Source organism: Trichosurus vulpecula, chromosome 3 (assembly GCF_011100635.1).
Source record: "Trichosurus vulpecula isolate mTriVul1 chromosome 3, mTriVul1.pri, whole genome shotgun sequence".
Taxonomy (NCBI): Eukaryota; Metazoa; Chordata; class Mammalia; order Diprotodontia; family Phalangeridae; genus Trichosurus; species Trichosurus vulpecula.
Window position 1 is genome coordinate 290779133 of NC_050575.1, and position 17703 is coordinate 290796835.

The 17703-nt window shown below is 36.4% G+C and overlaps 1 protein-coding gene across 1 annotated transcript in view; it reads left to right on the forward strand.

Moving 5' to 3' along the window:
- ELP3 (elongator acetyltransferase complex subunit 3) overlaps positions 1-17703 on the forward strand; it is a 113956-nt gene that overhangs the window by 23332 nt on the left and 72921 nt on the right. The window contains exon 8 of the mRNA XM_036751231.1: positions 11974-12135. Within this exon, the coding sequence (XP_036607126.1) occupies positions 11974-12135 (162 nt within the window). The remainder of the gene's footprint in view (positions 1-11973; positions 12136-17703) is intronic.

Sequence of the window (17703 nt, forward strand, 5' to 3'; positions counted from 1 at the left end):
CATCATCTCCCCTGGGTCCGGTTGTCACCTCCATGCAGACAACCCTCAGTTGTATTTTTCTGACAACCCTAGTCTCCCAAGCTCTGATCCTGCATCTTTAGGTGCCTTTTGTTATTTCAAACTGTTCCTATAAACATACAAAACTAACGTTCAAATTGAACTTCTCTTTCCCCCCCAAACCTATCCCTCTTCCCCCGGTCACTATCCTTTCAGTCACTCAGGTTTGAAACCTTGGTTTTGTCCTTGCCTCTTCACTCTCCCTTATCTTCCATATTCAGTCAGTTGCCGAGTCTTGTTGATTCTACCTCCACAAAAATTCTTGCTTTTATACCTTTCTTTCCATTTCACATGGCCATCACCCACATCATTTCTCACCTAAATTATTCTAGTAGCCTCCTAATTGGTTTAGACAGGTCTGATCATGTCAGTCCCCTGCTTAAGAAACTCCCTAGTACCTCTGGGATCAAATACAAACCCCTCTGTTTGGCATTAAAAACTCTTCATAAGAGCAGCTATGCCCAAAGGGCTATACAACTGCATACCCTTTGATCCAGAAATACCACTGCTAGGTCTATATCCCAAAGACATCCAACAAAAAGCAAAAAGGACCTATTTGTACAAAAATATTTATAGCAGCTCTTTGTGGTAGCTACAAGTTGAAATCAAAGTGATGTCCATCAATTGGGGAATGACTAAACAAGCTGTGGTTTATGATAGTAATGGAATATCACTGTGCTATAAGAAATGACAAGATAATTTCAGAAAAACTTGGACTTACATGAACTGATGCATAGTGAAGTGAACAGAACCAGGAGAACATTGTACATAGTAGCAGCAATATTCTTCACTGAAGAGCTGTGAATAACTTAGCTATTCTCAGCAATAGAATGAGCCAGAATAATCCCAAAGGACTAATGATGAGGCATACTATCTGCCTCCAGAGAACGAACTGATATTGATTGAATACAGACTGAGACATGCTATTTTTCACTTTCTTTCATTTTTTTTCTTTTATTTGAGTCTTCTTATGTAAAATGACTAATATGGAAATGTTTTACATAATTGCACATGTATAACCAAAAAAAAACCCAACTCCTCATAAACCGGCCCTGACCTACCTTTTTGACATTATATGTTATTCCCTGACATGTATTCTTTGGTACAGTCCTACGAGCCTTTTTGCTTTCCTTACACATGATATTCCATTTCCTTTTTTAAAAAAATATTTTCCAATTACATGTTAAAAAAATAACAATCATTTCTTTTAAAATGTATGTGTTTGTTTTTAGTTTGCAACATTCATTCTTACAAGATTTTGAGTTCTAAATTTTCCCCACTCCCCCCTGCCCAAGACGGACTGCAATCTGATATAGGCTATACATGTACAATCATATTAAACATATTTCCACATTAGTCATGTTATGAAAGAAAAATCAGAGCAAAAGGGAAAAACCATGAGAAAGAAAAAACAAAAAAAAAAGAGAAAAAAGTATGCTTCAATCTGCGTTCAGACTCCATAGTTCTTTCTCTGAATGTGGATAGCATTTTCTGTTATGAGTCTTTTGGAATTGTCTTAGATCATTGTATTGTTGAGAAGAGTTAAGTCTATCAAAGTTGGTCATCACACAATGTTGCTGTTACTATGTACAGTGTTCTTCTGGTTCTGCTCACTTCACTTAGCATTAGTTCATGCAAATCTTTCCAGGTTTTTCTGAAGTCTGCCTGCTCAACATTTCTTATGGAATAGTAGTATTCCATTATATTCATATACCACAACTTGTTCAACCATTCCTCAATTAATGGCATCCTCTCAATTTCCAATTCTTTGCCACCACAAAAAAGAGCTGCTATGAATATTTTTGTACATGTGGGTCCTTTTCCCTTTTTCATGATCTCTTTGGGATACAAACCTAGTAGTGGTGTTTCTGGATCAAAGGTTATATACAGTTTTATAGTCCTTTGGGCAGAGTTCCAAATTGTTCTCTAGAATGGTTGGATCAGTTCACAACTCCACCAACAATGCATTCATTAGTGATCTAGTTTCCCCACATCTTCTCCAACATTCGTTATTTTCTTGTTTTGTCATGTTAGCCAATCTGATAGGTGTGATGTGGTCCCTCAGAATTGTTTTAATTTTCATTTCTCTAATAGTGATTTAGAGCACTTTTTCATATGTGGCTATAGATTTTATAGTTTTAATTTCTTCCTCTGAAAACTTTCTTAGGGAGTCCATTGATGGCTTATTCAGTTTCTTTTTCTGAAATGAGGTTATTTAAGTATTTTATTTCCTCTCCTGTTAGTCTGGGCAATGTACATTTTTGTAAATATTCATCCATTTCACTTAGATCGTCAGATTTATTGGCATAGAGTTGGGCAAAATAGCTCCTAATTAATTGTTTTAATTTCCTCTTCATTGGTGGTGAATTCACTTTTTTCATTTTTGATACTGGTAATTTGGTTTTCTTTTTTTTTAAATCAAATTAACCAAAGGTTTATCAATTTTATTGGTTTTTTCATAAAACCAGCTCTTAGTTTTATTTATTAGTTCAGTAGTTTTCTTAATTTCCATTTTATTAATCTCTCCTTTGATTTTCAGAATCTGCTTCTGACTATTACCTCCCCCAGTCTGCTCTCCCTTCTATCACCCCCCCCCATTTTTTTTTATCCCTTTCTCCTCCTACTTTCCTGTAGGGTAAGATAGATTTCTACATGCAATGGAGTGTGTATATTATTCCCTCTTTGAGCCAGTTCTTATGAGAGTCAGGTTCACTCACTCCTCCTCCACCTCCCCCTTCTTCCACTCTACTGCAAAAGCTTTTCTTGCCTCTTTTATGTGAGATAATTTACCCCATTCTACTTCTTCCTTTCTCTTTTTCCCAGTACATTCTTCTCTCACCATTTAATTTTATTTTTTAGATATCATCCCTTCATATTCAACTCACAGCTATTCCCTCTGTCTATATATACTCCTTCTAACTACCCTAATAATGAGAAAAGTCTTATGAATTACAAATATGATCTTCCCATATAGGAATGTGAACAGTTTAGCCTTACTAAGACCCTTATGATTTCTCTTTCCTGTTTACCTTTAATGCTTCTCTTGAGTTTTGTCTTTGAAAGTCACATTTTCTATTCAGCTGTGGTCTTTTGATCAAGAATGCTTGAAAGTCCTCTATCTCATTGAATGTCCATTTTTCCCCCTGAAGATTATACTCAGTTTTGCTGGGTAGGCGATTCTTGGTTGTAATCCTAGCTCCTTTGTTCTCCAGAATATCATATTCTAAGTCCTCCAATCCTTTAATGTAGAGGCTGCTAAATCTTGTGTTATCATGACTGTGTGATCATACTTGAATTGTTTCTTTCTGGCTGCTTGTGATACTTTGCTCTTGACCTGGGAACTCTGTAATTTGGCTGTACTATTGCTGGCAATGGATTCTTTAAATTTCTATTTTACCTTCTATTTCTAGACTACCAGGGCATTTTTGCTTCATAATTTCTTAAAAGATGTTGTCTAGGCTCTTTTTTTTTTTTTAATCATGGCTTTCAGGTAGTCCAGTTATTTTTAAATTATCTCCCCTGGATCTTTTTTCCAGTGAGATATGTCACAGTCTTCTATTTTTCTTTCATTCTCTTGGTTTTGTTTTGTCATTTATTGATTTCTCATAAAGTCATTAGCTTCCATTTGTTTCTTTCTAATTTTCAGGGAATTATTTTTTTCAGTGAACTTTTGGACCTCCTTTACCATTTGGCCAATTCTGCTTTTTAAGGCATTCTTTTCCGTATTGGCTTTTTGGACCCCTTTTATCATTTGGCCTAGTCTGTTTTTTAAGGTGTTATTTTCTTCAGTATTGTTTTAATGTCTCTTTTACCAAGCTGTTCATTCTTTTCTCATGATTTTTTTGCATCACTCTTTGTTTTTCTTCCCAATTTTTCCTCTACCTCTCTTACTTGATTTTCAAAATCTTTTTTGAACTCTTCCATAGTCTAAGACTATTTCATATTTTTCTTGGAAGCTTTGAATGTAGGAGCTTTGACTTTATTTTCTTCTTCTGAGTGTGTGTTTTGATTTTTATTGTCACCAAAATAACTTTCAATAGTCAGTTTTTTTCCCTTTGTTTGCTCATTTTCCCAGCTTATTAGTTGACTTTTAAGTCTTTGTTAAAGTAGGGCTCTTCATCTAGGGTGGAGGGCATGCTGTTGCAAGTTTCAGGGAATTTATACAGCTGTTTTCAGAGATACTTCTAGGGACCTGTAGGTTTTCAGTTCTTTCAAGGTGGAGAGGTGTTTACTACTCTCCTGGTCTGTGAGAGACCACAGACACTGTCCACCCTGGAATTTTGAGGAGGGTACTCCTTCTGCTGTGGCTGCAAGCTCTGCTATGCTCGTGCTCCTCCTCGTCCTCGTACTGCCACCTAGGACCTGGATCCAAGTATGGGCAAAGCAACAGAGTCCTGTCTCAGCTAGAAAAAGACCCCGTCATCTCCTTCTGACCAGTTGTTTGATCCCCTTACTGTCTGTGGGCTGAGAGCTCTGGAAGTAGCTTCTGCCGCTGCACCTGCTGATTCAGTCACTCCCAAGGCCTGGTCCTGGTTTGCTGAGGGCAGGGCTGTGCTGGTGCAGGCATGCACTAGACTGCACTCCACTCTCACCCAGATGCAACAGACCTTTCTTAATGATCTTCTAAGTTGTCTTGGGCATCTGTGGACTGAGAGGTCTGGAGATTATCGCTGCTGTGAGTGATTTGGTAGCCCCATTGCCTGCTCCAGCTTTGATGGAGCCCAGTCTACACTGTGCTGGACTGTGCTCCTCTCTCACTCTGGTGCAAAAGACCTCTTACTGATCTTCCAAGTTGTCTTGGGCTAGAAATTTGTTTCACTCTGTCTTTTTGTGGGTTCTACTACTGTAGAATTTGTTTAGAGTCATTTTTTTAAAGGTATTTGGAGGGGTTTTGGGGAGAGCTCAGGTGAGTCCCTGCCTTTACTCCACACACATATGTATTTTTGTAGCTATATGGAGCAGATTCAAATATATAAGATTAAGAACCGTTCCCTTATAGACAAATAATCAAAGAATATAAACAAACAGATCTCAAAGATTAAAAACAAGTGATTCAAAACAACCATATAAAAAAGCCACCTAAAAATTAGAATTGTTATTAAAATTAAATTAAAATGATGAGGCTGTACTTCATACCCATCATATTGGCAAAGATGACAGGAATGGAAAATGACAGTTGTTGGAGGGGCTGCATGAAAACAGGCATACTAATGCACTTTTGGTGGAAGTGTGAACAACAATTATGGAAGGTCTGGTATACATGCATACCAGACCTTTATCAGAGAAACTCGCTATTAAGATTTTTCCCAGTTAATCATTTCCCTTCTAATTTAACTGCATGGATTTGACTTGTGCAAAAACTTTTCAGTTTTATGCACATTTATGTCCATTTTATCTCACTTGGTAAAGCATTCTTCCCCTGCTCATTACTGATAAGAGGAATCTTGATAAAAGCAATGTGGTATAATAAAGATTGGAAACATTAGAAGGGATATGGGAACTGAGTTCAAGAACAGAGCAAGTATAGTTTCCCAGAAGACTTGATTAGTCTAAATGACACTAACACTGTGCATGCAATGCAGTCTACTAGTTTTTATAAAGTAGCAGCTTTTGGTGATTACCAAAATTAGATATAAAAATTGCAGATTGGGAGATGAAAAGAAATTGAGGGAGAGATCTGAGTCATCCAAACACCAAAATGTAAGAGCATAGAACAACCTGGTCATGCTTTTTAGATAATTTTATTCTTTATTAATCAGTGCTGCCCAAAAGCAATTTTATGCCCCATCTTTAATGCTTCCTAGCTATTCTCAGTAGAAGCTATTTAAAATGAGTTACTCATCAAGGATTTTTCAAGAGTAGATGAATCAGTATTTCTTCTTATGGAATCTGTAATTTGTTGCAGTCTTTTCATTTCTCTCATAGTCTTCTTTAAGTTCTTTGACTTAATTCGATATGTTCTCTGATGGATTATTGCCTTGAATGTGGTAGAGAGAGTAAATGTTTTGCTAGGCATTGGCTGAGTCATTTGAGTGTCATGTGTGGTTGTAGCCTTGGACACCACTGAATGGAGTAGGAGAAAAACTAAGCCACAAGGCTGAATTTTGCTTCAACCTTGCCTTAAATTTGACAGACTTCAGATTATTTTAGTACCTCTGGACCTCTGCTCTCTCCTAGACTTAAGGCTTACTAAACTCTACTCTCTGATTCAACTTGGCTTTTTACCTACCAGTCTGTACTTCAGTTGAGGTTAGGAGAGGCAGCCAGCCACAAGTGTGTTGAAGGATAGTTTTTAATGACTGTTTATAATTGCACATATACTAAATGCTACAACAGTTAACTCTGTATAACACATAGGAATTTATTTTGTAATAAATTACATTACAGGTCTTACAGTGAAAGGTCAAAGATAGAGAGTATATTACCAAGAAGGAGTAATATTCAAACCCTAGCTGCTTGTCTCTCCCAACTCTTAATTCCACTCACTAGACCTAGCCTTCATAATTGTTCATTGGCTAATATGAGTGGTTTCTGACTGTATTTTTAATAGATGGGGTTATTATCTACCTCTCATATTCTGCAGGATGCTAGAGAAATCCTAATTTGCAAAATGAAAATAGGATTGCAGAAAATAATCAGAGTGAAAGTTTTTTATTGTTATCTATAGAATATTAACTACTAACTTTCATTGTTTGTTTCTTCCATTTCTCTTCCTGCAATTGAATTAACAAAGGTGATGGTGTTTTTTTTTAAACCCCTGAAGAAAAGCATTTTGAAATGAAGTTGAAAATAATTATGTGAGGGCTAGTTTGTATTCCTGTCCCTTGTGCCCTCTAAACCTCTACTCATGAAGAGACGTTATCACGCCTGCAGCAGCTTCCTGTTTCCTTGATTGGGTCTTTGATGCTCTCCCCTCCAGTAGAAAGATTAGCTTGTAAATTCCGCTGGCCTCATCCTGTGATTGCCTCTCTAGTATACAAAATTCACATTTGTGCAGTTGCTTTCCCAGTGGTATTTTCAGTGAGTCACTGGTGTGTCATTTGGCAGTGAACTTGCTGACTTAATGGCATGAATTCTAAGAAATGGATTTTTTAGTATATAGGTTAAGTGAGGTTTTATATTTTCAACTGTGGCTTCATCTGAGCTCAGAATTCTTTTGTTTTACATAATTAAATGCCTTTTTAGCGTGTCAGTACTATTGTCTGTTGAAGGCTAAAAATATCAGTAGGCTACGACTTTTGCTTCCTGATGGAATTTGTTAACCAGAGAAGCAATAAAATGTGGTTACATTTTGGGTTAGTCCTTTTTCTTCAGTTGCTATCCTTTAGTGAATGCACAAATTGATTACTGTTGCTTTTTGTTATCTTCATGTAGCATAGTACTGTTGATAAAATAAGGTTTGAACTTTATCCAATAAGTAAAAAAAGAACCCAAAACACTCTATTTTCAGGTTCCTGGGTACAATTTGGAGATAATTAATTCAATTATATTGATTGCTTGGGGAAAACAGATTCATTTTTTAAATAATAGAATCTTCGAATTTTAGAGCTGAAGGAGACCTTAGACCTCTTATAGTTGAACCTTCTCTTTTTGTGACTGAAAAAACTGAGGCCTAGATTGGCAGAGAAAATGAAAGCAAACCAAAACCTGAATTGTTCTGATCCTAGTCCTGTTTGGTATTCTTTTCCCTGGTGTGGGGTGTTAGGTAGAGTGTGCAGTTGTAGTCCTTCTTAGTCCTCACCAGTATCATCTCATTCTGAATGTTGGTGTTTCTCGACACTGTCTTACAAAATTGTTTCATACCTTTTCATTCTCTTGTCACTTGCCTTTGCTTCCTTTTTCTGTATGTCCCTTCCTCCCTATCTAAATTAATCAGTGAACTCCCTGTTATGCTTTTATTTTCAGTCGTTAAGTCCTGTAACTTCTCTGTCACACACAAACACTACTCCCCTTCATTCCGTATTACAGGCCCTCATAACCACCAGCATACTGTCTCTACCTTCCATGCTTCTGCCGTACTCTTCTTTCTTTTTCAGTAGATCTGATCACAGTCATTTAATAAGAACCCTGAAATTCTATTCTTTGTCGAAGTTCATACTTCTTAACCTAATAATCAAGGCCCTCTGCAATGTTATCTTACCTTCCCTCCAACTTTCTCATGGTACTCTATACCCACCTGATGATGATGATGATGATGATGATGTTGATTGTAATAACTTACATTTATATAACACTTTAAAGTTTTCCAGATCCTTTGTATACATGATCTCATTTGATTCTCACAACAATCCTGTAAGTATTAAAAATGGATTTTAGCTGGGAAACTTATTCCACCAATGCAAGTCACCTGAGGCTTATAGAGGTTAAATCATTGAATTAAACAGAAGGGAACTTGACAGTCATATAGTCCAACCCCTCCCCTAAAATGAATCACCTCTATAACACACCCAATGACTGGTCATCCATCCTCTGTTTAAAGACTTCTCATGAAGGGTAACTAATTACCTCTAAAAAGAACCAATTTCAGAATAGCAATGATTGTAAGGAGTGCATATGTTTAGCACAAATTTGCCTCTCCATGGCTTCTACCTGTTTCTCCTGGTTCTGCCTTTTGAGGCCAAGCAGAACAAATACAATTTTTCCTCTGTGTGATAGGCCTACAAATTTTGAGGCAACTATCATGCTCCTGCCTCCCAACACCACACCCCCTAGTCCTTTCTTCTTAAGGTTACATATCTCCAGTTCTCTCAGGAGATGTTCATATGGCATGTACTCAAGGCCCTTTACCATTCTTTTTGTCCTCTTCTGGACTCTTAGCACTATTCCTGTTTATAAGCGTTCCAACTTTTAGAGACTCTGTCTTTAAAAAGGCAAGAGTTTCTTGTGATTGTAGCTCAAGTTCTGCTTTGGTATGGACAAGACTAGATTTTTAGCTTGTATTAATGTAATGTTTTAAAGTTACAAAGTACGTCATTTTAGTCTCTCAACTGGTTGCGAGGTTGATGCTACAGTTATTATTTCTTTTTTACCAGTAAGGAAATGACCAGTCAGGCTTGCTTAGGGCTCCGCACTGAGTAGGTATCTGTCTACTCAGTGCGTTTAAATGCAGACCTTCCTGACTCTAAGTCCAATGCTCAGTCCAGTACATCAAGCTGTCGTTCTCCATCCAGGGTGAAAACTAGGATTAGTTTGCAATCTGGAACAATTGCATGACTGAGTTTAAGAGCCAAAACCAGAGTCACCAAGTTAGCCATATTTTAATCAGCAGAACAAGGCTAGGAAACAAAAAAATAAGTATAGTACAGGAAGATAGAAAAGCAGATAGTATCAGAAAGGAAAGTTGATATAGGTGGCAGTATAATACCATGAAGAAAATGCTGAATTTGGAATCAGAAGACCTGAGTATGAATCCTAGCCCTGCTACTTTATTATCTTGAGACTTTGAGTAATTCATTTAATCTCCTTGGGCTCCAGTTTCCTTATCTGTAAAATGATGACTTAAAGTCAATTCCATCTCTAAACCTACGAAGTATATTAACTCTTTAGGCCTCTACGCTCTCTGTCTCTTTATCAAGTAAACACTGACGAATTTCCAGGGCTCGTGAATTGGGGCAGAGAGGGTTTTTATAGGATAGAAGTTCAGTTAATCATACTCGGTTTAGGGAGCAAACTCAGAAGGCCAATTTAGGCAAATCCCATTTGATCAGGGACTTTCAGGAATCAAGGACAAGGAATAAGATCAAAATGCCAACAAACCCTAATATAAACATGAATTTAATATGTAATTGAATCAATTCCCTGATATATAAATTTTATGAAAAGGAAATTCTACTTTAGTTATATAATGCTATGATTAACTGTTTTGGTATGGCATTTTAAGCTTTGCAGAATGCTTTAAATATATTATCTCATTTAATTTGGCATTGTTTTAAATATTGACTGGCAAATCTATTGTTCTTATTTCTCAGATTAAAAGCAGAGCCTTTTCATTCAGACCACATATCTAAGGCAATATAATTTAACTAGGAACAGATCTCCCTAAGTGTATACAAATGACAGAAGAGAAAATAATCTTGTGTTGGATTTGTAAATCTAACTTTAGAAGGTCACAGAAACAGATATCATGAACCAAAAGTAAGGGGGGAAGTTGGTTCAGCATGTTCTTTTGTCCCCTGTCTGTGTATGTGTGTGTAAGATTTGTTCAAAACAGTAGTAGTTGGGGAATGCTCTCCATTTGCTTGTGTTGTTAAATGTAAGGAGTATAATTTCAGTATTGGAAAAGATTTTAGTGGTGTATTCAGAGTGGAAAAATCAAACTTTTTCAATTTGCTTTTATTTCTTTGTTGTATGTTATGTTAATCTGAAGGAGAGGGTCTCAGACTGGTGAATGAGAATAATCCGCCAGTCATGATTATTACTGGTATTACACACATTTTCATTTCCATGTACAAGATACTGTATTGGCAAAGCTTAATAGCAAGTAATGTCAGTAACAAAGATAATAAGTTAGCCATCTCTGATTATAAGTCAGACAAGCCAATTAGCCTTGGTTTTGCCTTGATTATAAGTAATTGTGATGACCATCAATAAATGAAATGAGTATTTGTATTTCACAAATATGTTTGAACTTTTGCATCTTGAGTTTATAAAAGAACTAAGCTTGGTTATTATTTTTTATGGAAACAATAGTGATTAGAGCTCAATACTAGGGAATAGACAAGGTAGGTCTACCTATCCAGGGTATGCAACAGAATGTTACTTTTTAATAAATTCGTGTGTTTTAATGTCAAAAAAGTTCAAATTTGCACATGTATTTGTGATGAATTGGTTTTACTATACAATACAGAATATAGTACAATTTTCAAACCTTAGTTACCGTATATTTTATTATAGCTCTGCGTAAGTCAGCATACAAAGCATTATTCAAATTAACATTTAATTTTTGGAATTTAAGTAAAAACAGAGGAACAATTCATTATTTTCCTAATTATTCCCCAAAGTAGATAAATGCTAATATTTATCCTAGCGGGTTCAATTTCTATTAGCAACTGAGGAATGAACAAGTAAACAGTGAGCTAATTGCATACATTATTAAGAGAATCATTGTTTCAAGAAACAATAGAGTAGAAAACATGGCTGTATTTGGAGTCAGAAAACTGAATCCTGAAACTTTTTCAGTTAACTACTGATGTGGATTTAGACGAATGATACAGAGACTTCCCTGGGTCTTTTTCCTTATCTGTAAAATGAGGCACTCACAATATATTCTCTATTACTTGTATCTTTTTAGTGTGATGGACATAAATTCTGAAAAGAGAGGAAGCAGCCTAGCATGCAAAATGGGTTTTATTTGTAATAGAGTGTTAGGAAAGTTCTGGCTGGAAGCATTAAGAAGAATGACTGGTGGGTGGGAGGGGATACAATTACAATATTCCATTCTGGGTCCTTTCCCCAACAATCTTTGCTTACTCCTTCTTGCAGGTGATTGATGTGCTTTTCTGCATCCAGAGGTGATCAGCACTTAGAATATTGACTAAAGTAATTGGAAGATATTCTGATATTTAGCAGCCTAATATCTTGACATTAAGGAAAAGGTGTCAAACAGAAAGATTGATAATTATTATGGGCTATTTCTAAGATTAGCAGCCACTTAGAGAATGTGCACATTATAAAATATTTGCATTGACTAATTCATAGGAAGGGAGATAAAATTCATGTAAATACTTTTCAGTTAAATGTGATACCGATTGGTAGGACCAGAAAGATGATTTTATGTGAGAAGCCATTACTTCCAAGAGGAGTGTGATTGCAGAAGCACTGGATTCTCAGTTGGGGAAAAGAAATCCTGGCTTTATGGAGTAGGCAACGATTTCCTATAATTGGAAAATGTGGTTTATTTTTAGGTTTGTTTTACAGATACTCTGAAAGAAGCCTCACAAAATGCATTGGGATCACCATTGAGACACGACCAGATTATTGCCTGAAGAAGCATTTGAGTGATATGTTATCTTATGGCTGTACAAGACTGGAGATTGGAGTGCAAAGTGTTTATGAAGATGTAGCCAGAGATACCAACAGGTAAGATAGTGGTTACCTCTGAAAGCTGGTATGTGACAGTGGCATTTTATGCCATTGCAGTCCAAAGGTCCCATGTAAAATGATATATTACTCAGTGCCTGCAAACGGAATGTGAAAAAAAGCTGAGTACTTTAATTTTAAGTCACTTAAATGAAAGATTGTCTCCAACACAAGAAGCAGCTAGGTGTGTGGAGTAGATACAGTCTTAGACCTAGAATAAGGAAGACCTGAGTTCACATCCAGCTTCCTACAGTAGCTATGTGACCCTGGGCAAGTTACTTGTCTTGTTTGTTTAGGTTTTCTTATCTGTAAAATGGGGATGATACTAGCACCTGCCTCCCAGGGTTGTTGAGAAGATAAAATGAGATAATATTTGTAAAGCACTTTGCAAACCTTAAAGCACTATATAAATAATTTTTATTAACACAAACTGTGCTCACCCTAGAATGCATGCCATTTTCATCATCTCCTTTTGGAGTCTCTGGTTTCCTTCAAGACTCAGATCAAATCTAGTCATACATTCCAGAAACTGTGTTAAGCCTCTTTAAGAGTTTTTTTTTAGTCCCCGACTAACCAGTGCCTTTTCCTACCTAAGGTTACCTTTGTATGTGTTTTATATGTAACTGTAAATGTGTTTTGTCTTCCCTGAGGTCAGGTACTGTTTCACTTTTGTCTTTGTGTTCCCTGTGCCTGGCACATAGTAAGGACTTAGTAAATGCTGGTTAATTGATAGATTTCCCCAACTCCACCTTGTTAGGTTTTATGGGGAATATGAAGCAACTAGAGAATAGTGTAGTACACTTAAGTGTGGAAGGTAATGGTACAAAAAGTACTGTAAGAATTCAGAAAAGAAGAAAGAGGATTGCGCCTTGTAGCATTTGGACAAATTGAGGCTTGAGCTAACCTTTGGAGATCAGATAGGATCTGGATAGAGGTTAGTGCGGAGAACATGCCAAGTGGAGGGAAGCAGAATGAACAAAGACAAGATAAGAGTAGTTAGTGACATGTATGAAATGCAGGAAAGAGATAGGCCTGACAGAAGCAAAAAGTTCATGTGGATTGTAGTGAGAAATAAAGTTGAATATGTGCAGTATATTCAGTTTGTACATGAGGCAGAGCAGTGTAGGCTAGATGTGGGCCTTGGATGACAGTATTGTGGTGTAATGGTCAGCTCAGCACACTTGGAATCAGAAAACCTAATCTTAGGTTCTTAGTCTTCTACCTAATAATTTTGTAAATTACTTAGACCCACTGAGCCTAAATTTCCTCATCTGTCAAATAGGAATCAAAACATTTAATAGGTAGAATGCTTGTAAATGAATGAATGAGGAGGCCAAACAGGAAATGTTGATGTTGTAGAACTATTCATTTCCTCCTTTTCCCCTCACCTTTTGTTCAGTATTGTCACTTTCTTTATGGTATCCAGGGAATAAAAATTCAATCCAAATAGATCTTTGACTTATGTCCCTGGCTAGTAGCTTGGTTGTCCCTGGCTAGTAGCTTGGTTTTTGGACCCCATGGCCTAAAGTGTGCTTTAAAAGGAAAAAAAAAAATCATTTGCCAGTGGGTACTCTTTTTAGTCACTGTCAATTTCTGTAGTATGCATTTTAGAGAAATACAAAAGAAGAGGCATGAGCTCCTTCCAGCTCAGAATGGCTTTGTGATATTCAGAACCCCTGCATGGATGAATGAATATACATACAAAATTCCATGCAGTTTGAAGATATACATAGCCAGGCCAAACTCTTATGGAAATTACCTCATTAAAGTCTATTGCATTTTCCCATGGAAACAACTAATTTCACATTTTAGGAGTTGCATTCTTGACCTAGAACTTAGAGATAAAATCATTCATAGATATAACCAGTGTATGACTTAAATGCAACAATAAAAGAACTGTAAAATTCTGTAATAATTTTAAGTATTTAAAAATAGTCCAGATCCCGTAAAAGTGCGTAACATATTCAGGGTACCCAGTTTATACACTAGCTATAATAAATATTTAACTAACAAAGTTTGGAGAATAATTTAAATAGCCTAGGTCTGTTAAAGTCATCAGGAGAGTTTGATTTGATTCCTCTTTTGCTCTTGATAAACTTTCCTGTAGCAAGCAATGTTGTTTATTAGTAGGTTTGTTAATTTGTAAATAGGCAGCTGTGCTACCGGCTAAAAAGTGTGAGCGTATATGTGTGGGGTTTACTATGCTAATCAAATAAAAGTTTCAGCATAGTCAATTTGATATATTTAATAATATGCAGAATGATCACTGTACTGCATAGTAATTAAATGTACATGAAAAACAGTTCACTTAATGTCTATAATTAACATTACTTTTATAAGCCCATTTTTTGGGAGGTTTTCTTTTGTTAGTTCTCTGTTATCATATATAATTAGTTGTCATTAATGGTAGTTTTCCTTAATACCATATACTGTCTTATCATCATCACCTTATATATTGACATGTATAACACATTAAAAAACAAAGATACCACTGATTTGGTACTTAAACACATTCTGTGGTGCTAGATTTTCACATTTGTCTATTAATTATGCTCAACTAGATCTAAACTCTTCGAGGATAGAGACCTTATCATAGTTCTTGTTTCCTTTGTGACACCTACTACAACAGAATTAAGGATATAAAGACAATATCAAAGATAACTTTGAGTTTATAAATATCATTAATTGGGAGAATTGTGGCAGTCTTTAGAAGAAAATCATGATTTGGGCATATTTGTATCAAAGACCTGGCATTCAAGTGGAAATTTCTAGTAAACAATTAAACTTATATAAGCTCAAGTCAAGCCTGGAGATAAAGCCTTGGGAGCCATCTACATAGAGTTAAGAGTTGAAGCAGAGAGAGCAGCTAAGTTCCCAAGGGAGGAAGTATAAATAGAGGCAGGTACTGGGATAAAAACCTTGAGACTACCCAAGGTTTATGAGATAGAAGAACCTTTCAGGTATATTAGTGCCTACACTTCTGGAAAGCAACTTGAAATTTTGTTAAGAAAGTTACTGAAATATATATTCACTTGTGATCCAGAGATACTACTGCTAGCATATATCCTAAGGAGGTCAGTGATGAAAAGAAAGGTTCCATAGACATGAAAATATTTACAGTAGCATTTTTTGTAGTAGCAAAGAACTAGAAATACAAATAAATGCCCACAGACTAACAAATTGTGATATATAAATATAATAGAATATTACTGTGATGTAAAAAGCAATGAATGTCATCAACATGGAGAAGTCCTGGGAAGACCTCTATGAACTGAAACACTGTGAGGTAATCAGAACCAGGAAAACCATGTACACAATTACCACAACAATACAAATGGGAAAAACAACAACAAAGCAGTTGAAATTGAGCTCTATTAAATTATACCGACAGTGTTTGGACCCAAAGCAGAGGTAATGGCGATGCACCTCATTTCCCTCTGTAAGGGCAAGAGATACGGAATATTAGCATATGATGTCAGACTTGGTTAATATGTTAGTTTTGTTGAACTGTTGTTTTTTTCCCCCTCCATTCATAAAACTTTTATTCTACTTGCATTAAATTAATACACATGTTATTAAAATTTACACTTGTATTCATGAAAATTTCATAAGACATTAAACAAAGCTGGCCATCATCTCAAATTACTTCCTTGTTAACTATTTTTACAGCTTATGCATGTTAGGCAAGTATCAAAAAAAATCACAAAAGCAAAAAACCTGAAGTTAAATACATGGGTTTTTTATTTTATTGCTATGCTTGATATACAGTTACTTTATGAATATCAAGCAATTCATTTTTACTGCATCTTGTACCTTTATTCTTAGGTTGCCTAAACCATTTAAGTACAAATAAAATGAGTGTAGCAAAAATAATGAAAGCAAAACAGCAGGTAACTTTACAAATAATGGAATGTGAACCATTTCTGCCTTTCTCTGGAGTAAATTGACTGGATTAAAACTTTATCTTAAAGAACACTTTTGCAACTGCCGTCGTAAGTGTGTATATGTTGAGGTTGTGTTTTCCACTGATACATGTGGCATGACCTATAATATCTACAAGACATCCGTTTCTACCACAGCTGACAATGCTCCAGTCCTAAAGTGCCCACAATAGCTACACCTGTGACTGGAACCAATTATCCCTTTTTCCACCCCCCACGACAGACCAAGATATAGGCAGCTCTCTTTGCTTAGACATAGAAGCTGTTTTAACACTGGCATTATGAAATCAGTGTACTAAGAGTACTGTGTAAAACATGTATAAAAATTCCACACCCCCATATTGGCCACCTCAGATGAAAACAGATAACGCCCCAAATGGTAGCTAGCTCCACTCCCCTAATAGTAAACATAAAAACCACGTGGGAAATGAAGAAATCCAAATAGAAGTAACATAAATCTGTCATAAATCATAAAAAAAAACTATTAGTGGGACAGCATGAATGACAAATGGTCAACTGTATAAGTTTTAGAGTGAGGCGGGCAAAAGTTGGAAAACTGATTAATTCTCTCCTTCTATTGAGTTTCATCTCCTTGGGTGTCCAGTGTTTAGTGTCAGATTGTCTCCCAGTAATTACATTATTATGGGTAGCTAGGCACAGTGGATACAGCACTGGGCGTGGTGTCAAGAAAACCTGAGTTCAAATCTGTTCTCAGACACTTAACCGTTTGCATCAGTTTCCTCATGTGTAAGTGAGCTGGAGAAAGGAATGACAAACCATTCCAGTATCCTTGCCAAGAAAACCCCACACGGGGTCACGAAGAATCAGACACAACTGAAACGACTAAACAATAAGAAATTGCATTATTATTGTGCTGTCTTTGTATCATGCTTCACTTAATGTATCAAGTTCAGCAGTGGCTTTATCGGAAACTGTCTTTGCAAGGGAACAGGCTTTCTCTGGAGAGTTCAGGATCTCATAAAAAGAAGCTCCAGACCAGACCCATTCTTTTAGGATGCATTGGTTGTGTCTTCTTTTTGCTGATTTCAAATGCTTCTTGATATGCTTGTTGTAATTGATCCACAGTTCCTCTGTTGTCATCACTAGCAGCAATCTCAGCCAGATAATGGTGTGGTCTCCTTTCATTTTAAAATAGAAAACTTTGCTTTCTGCTTGTGAAGCATTAAGAATCAAGAATTTTTTCAGTTGAAATAGTGCATCATTGAAGATATCTCAATTTTCTCTCTTTTTTCTCAAGCCATCTGCTGTTTTTTTCAGCACCTTTTGTTCAGTACTTGAAATGACCCTCCAACGTGACCTTGGGCCCCTATGACATTTTTTCAAGCAACAGAGAAGAGGTTTTTCTCCTCATTAGATAATTCAGCTCCTTGCTCAGTTACAGCTTTCATGCAGGCTGCCATGTCACCATACTTCTCAGCCTACTCAGCCAATTTGGCCTTCTGTACCAGCTCATTTTTGTCCATGACTAAATACTGTGCCTGGAGTGAGTAGTGGCGGCAGCCAGCCAGCCGGGGGAAAGGGGAGGGGGAAGAGCTCAGCGGCTTCTGGGCAGCAACAGTGGCCACTGAACTATTTTTTTCTGCTTCTTTATACTTTGCTATGAGCC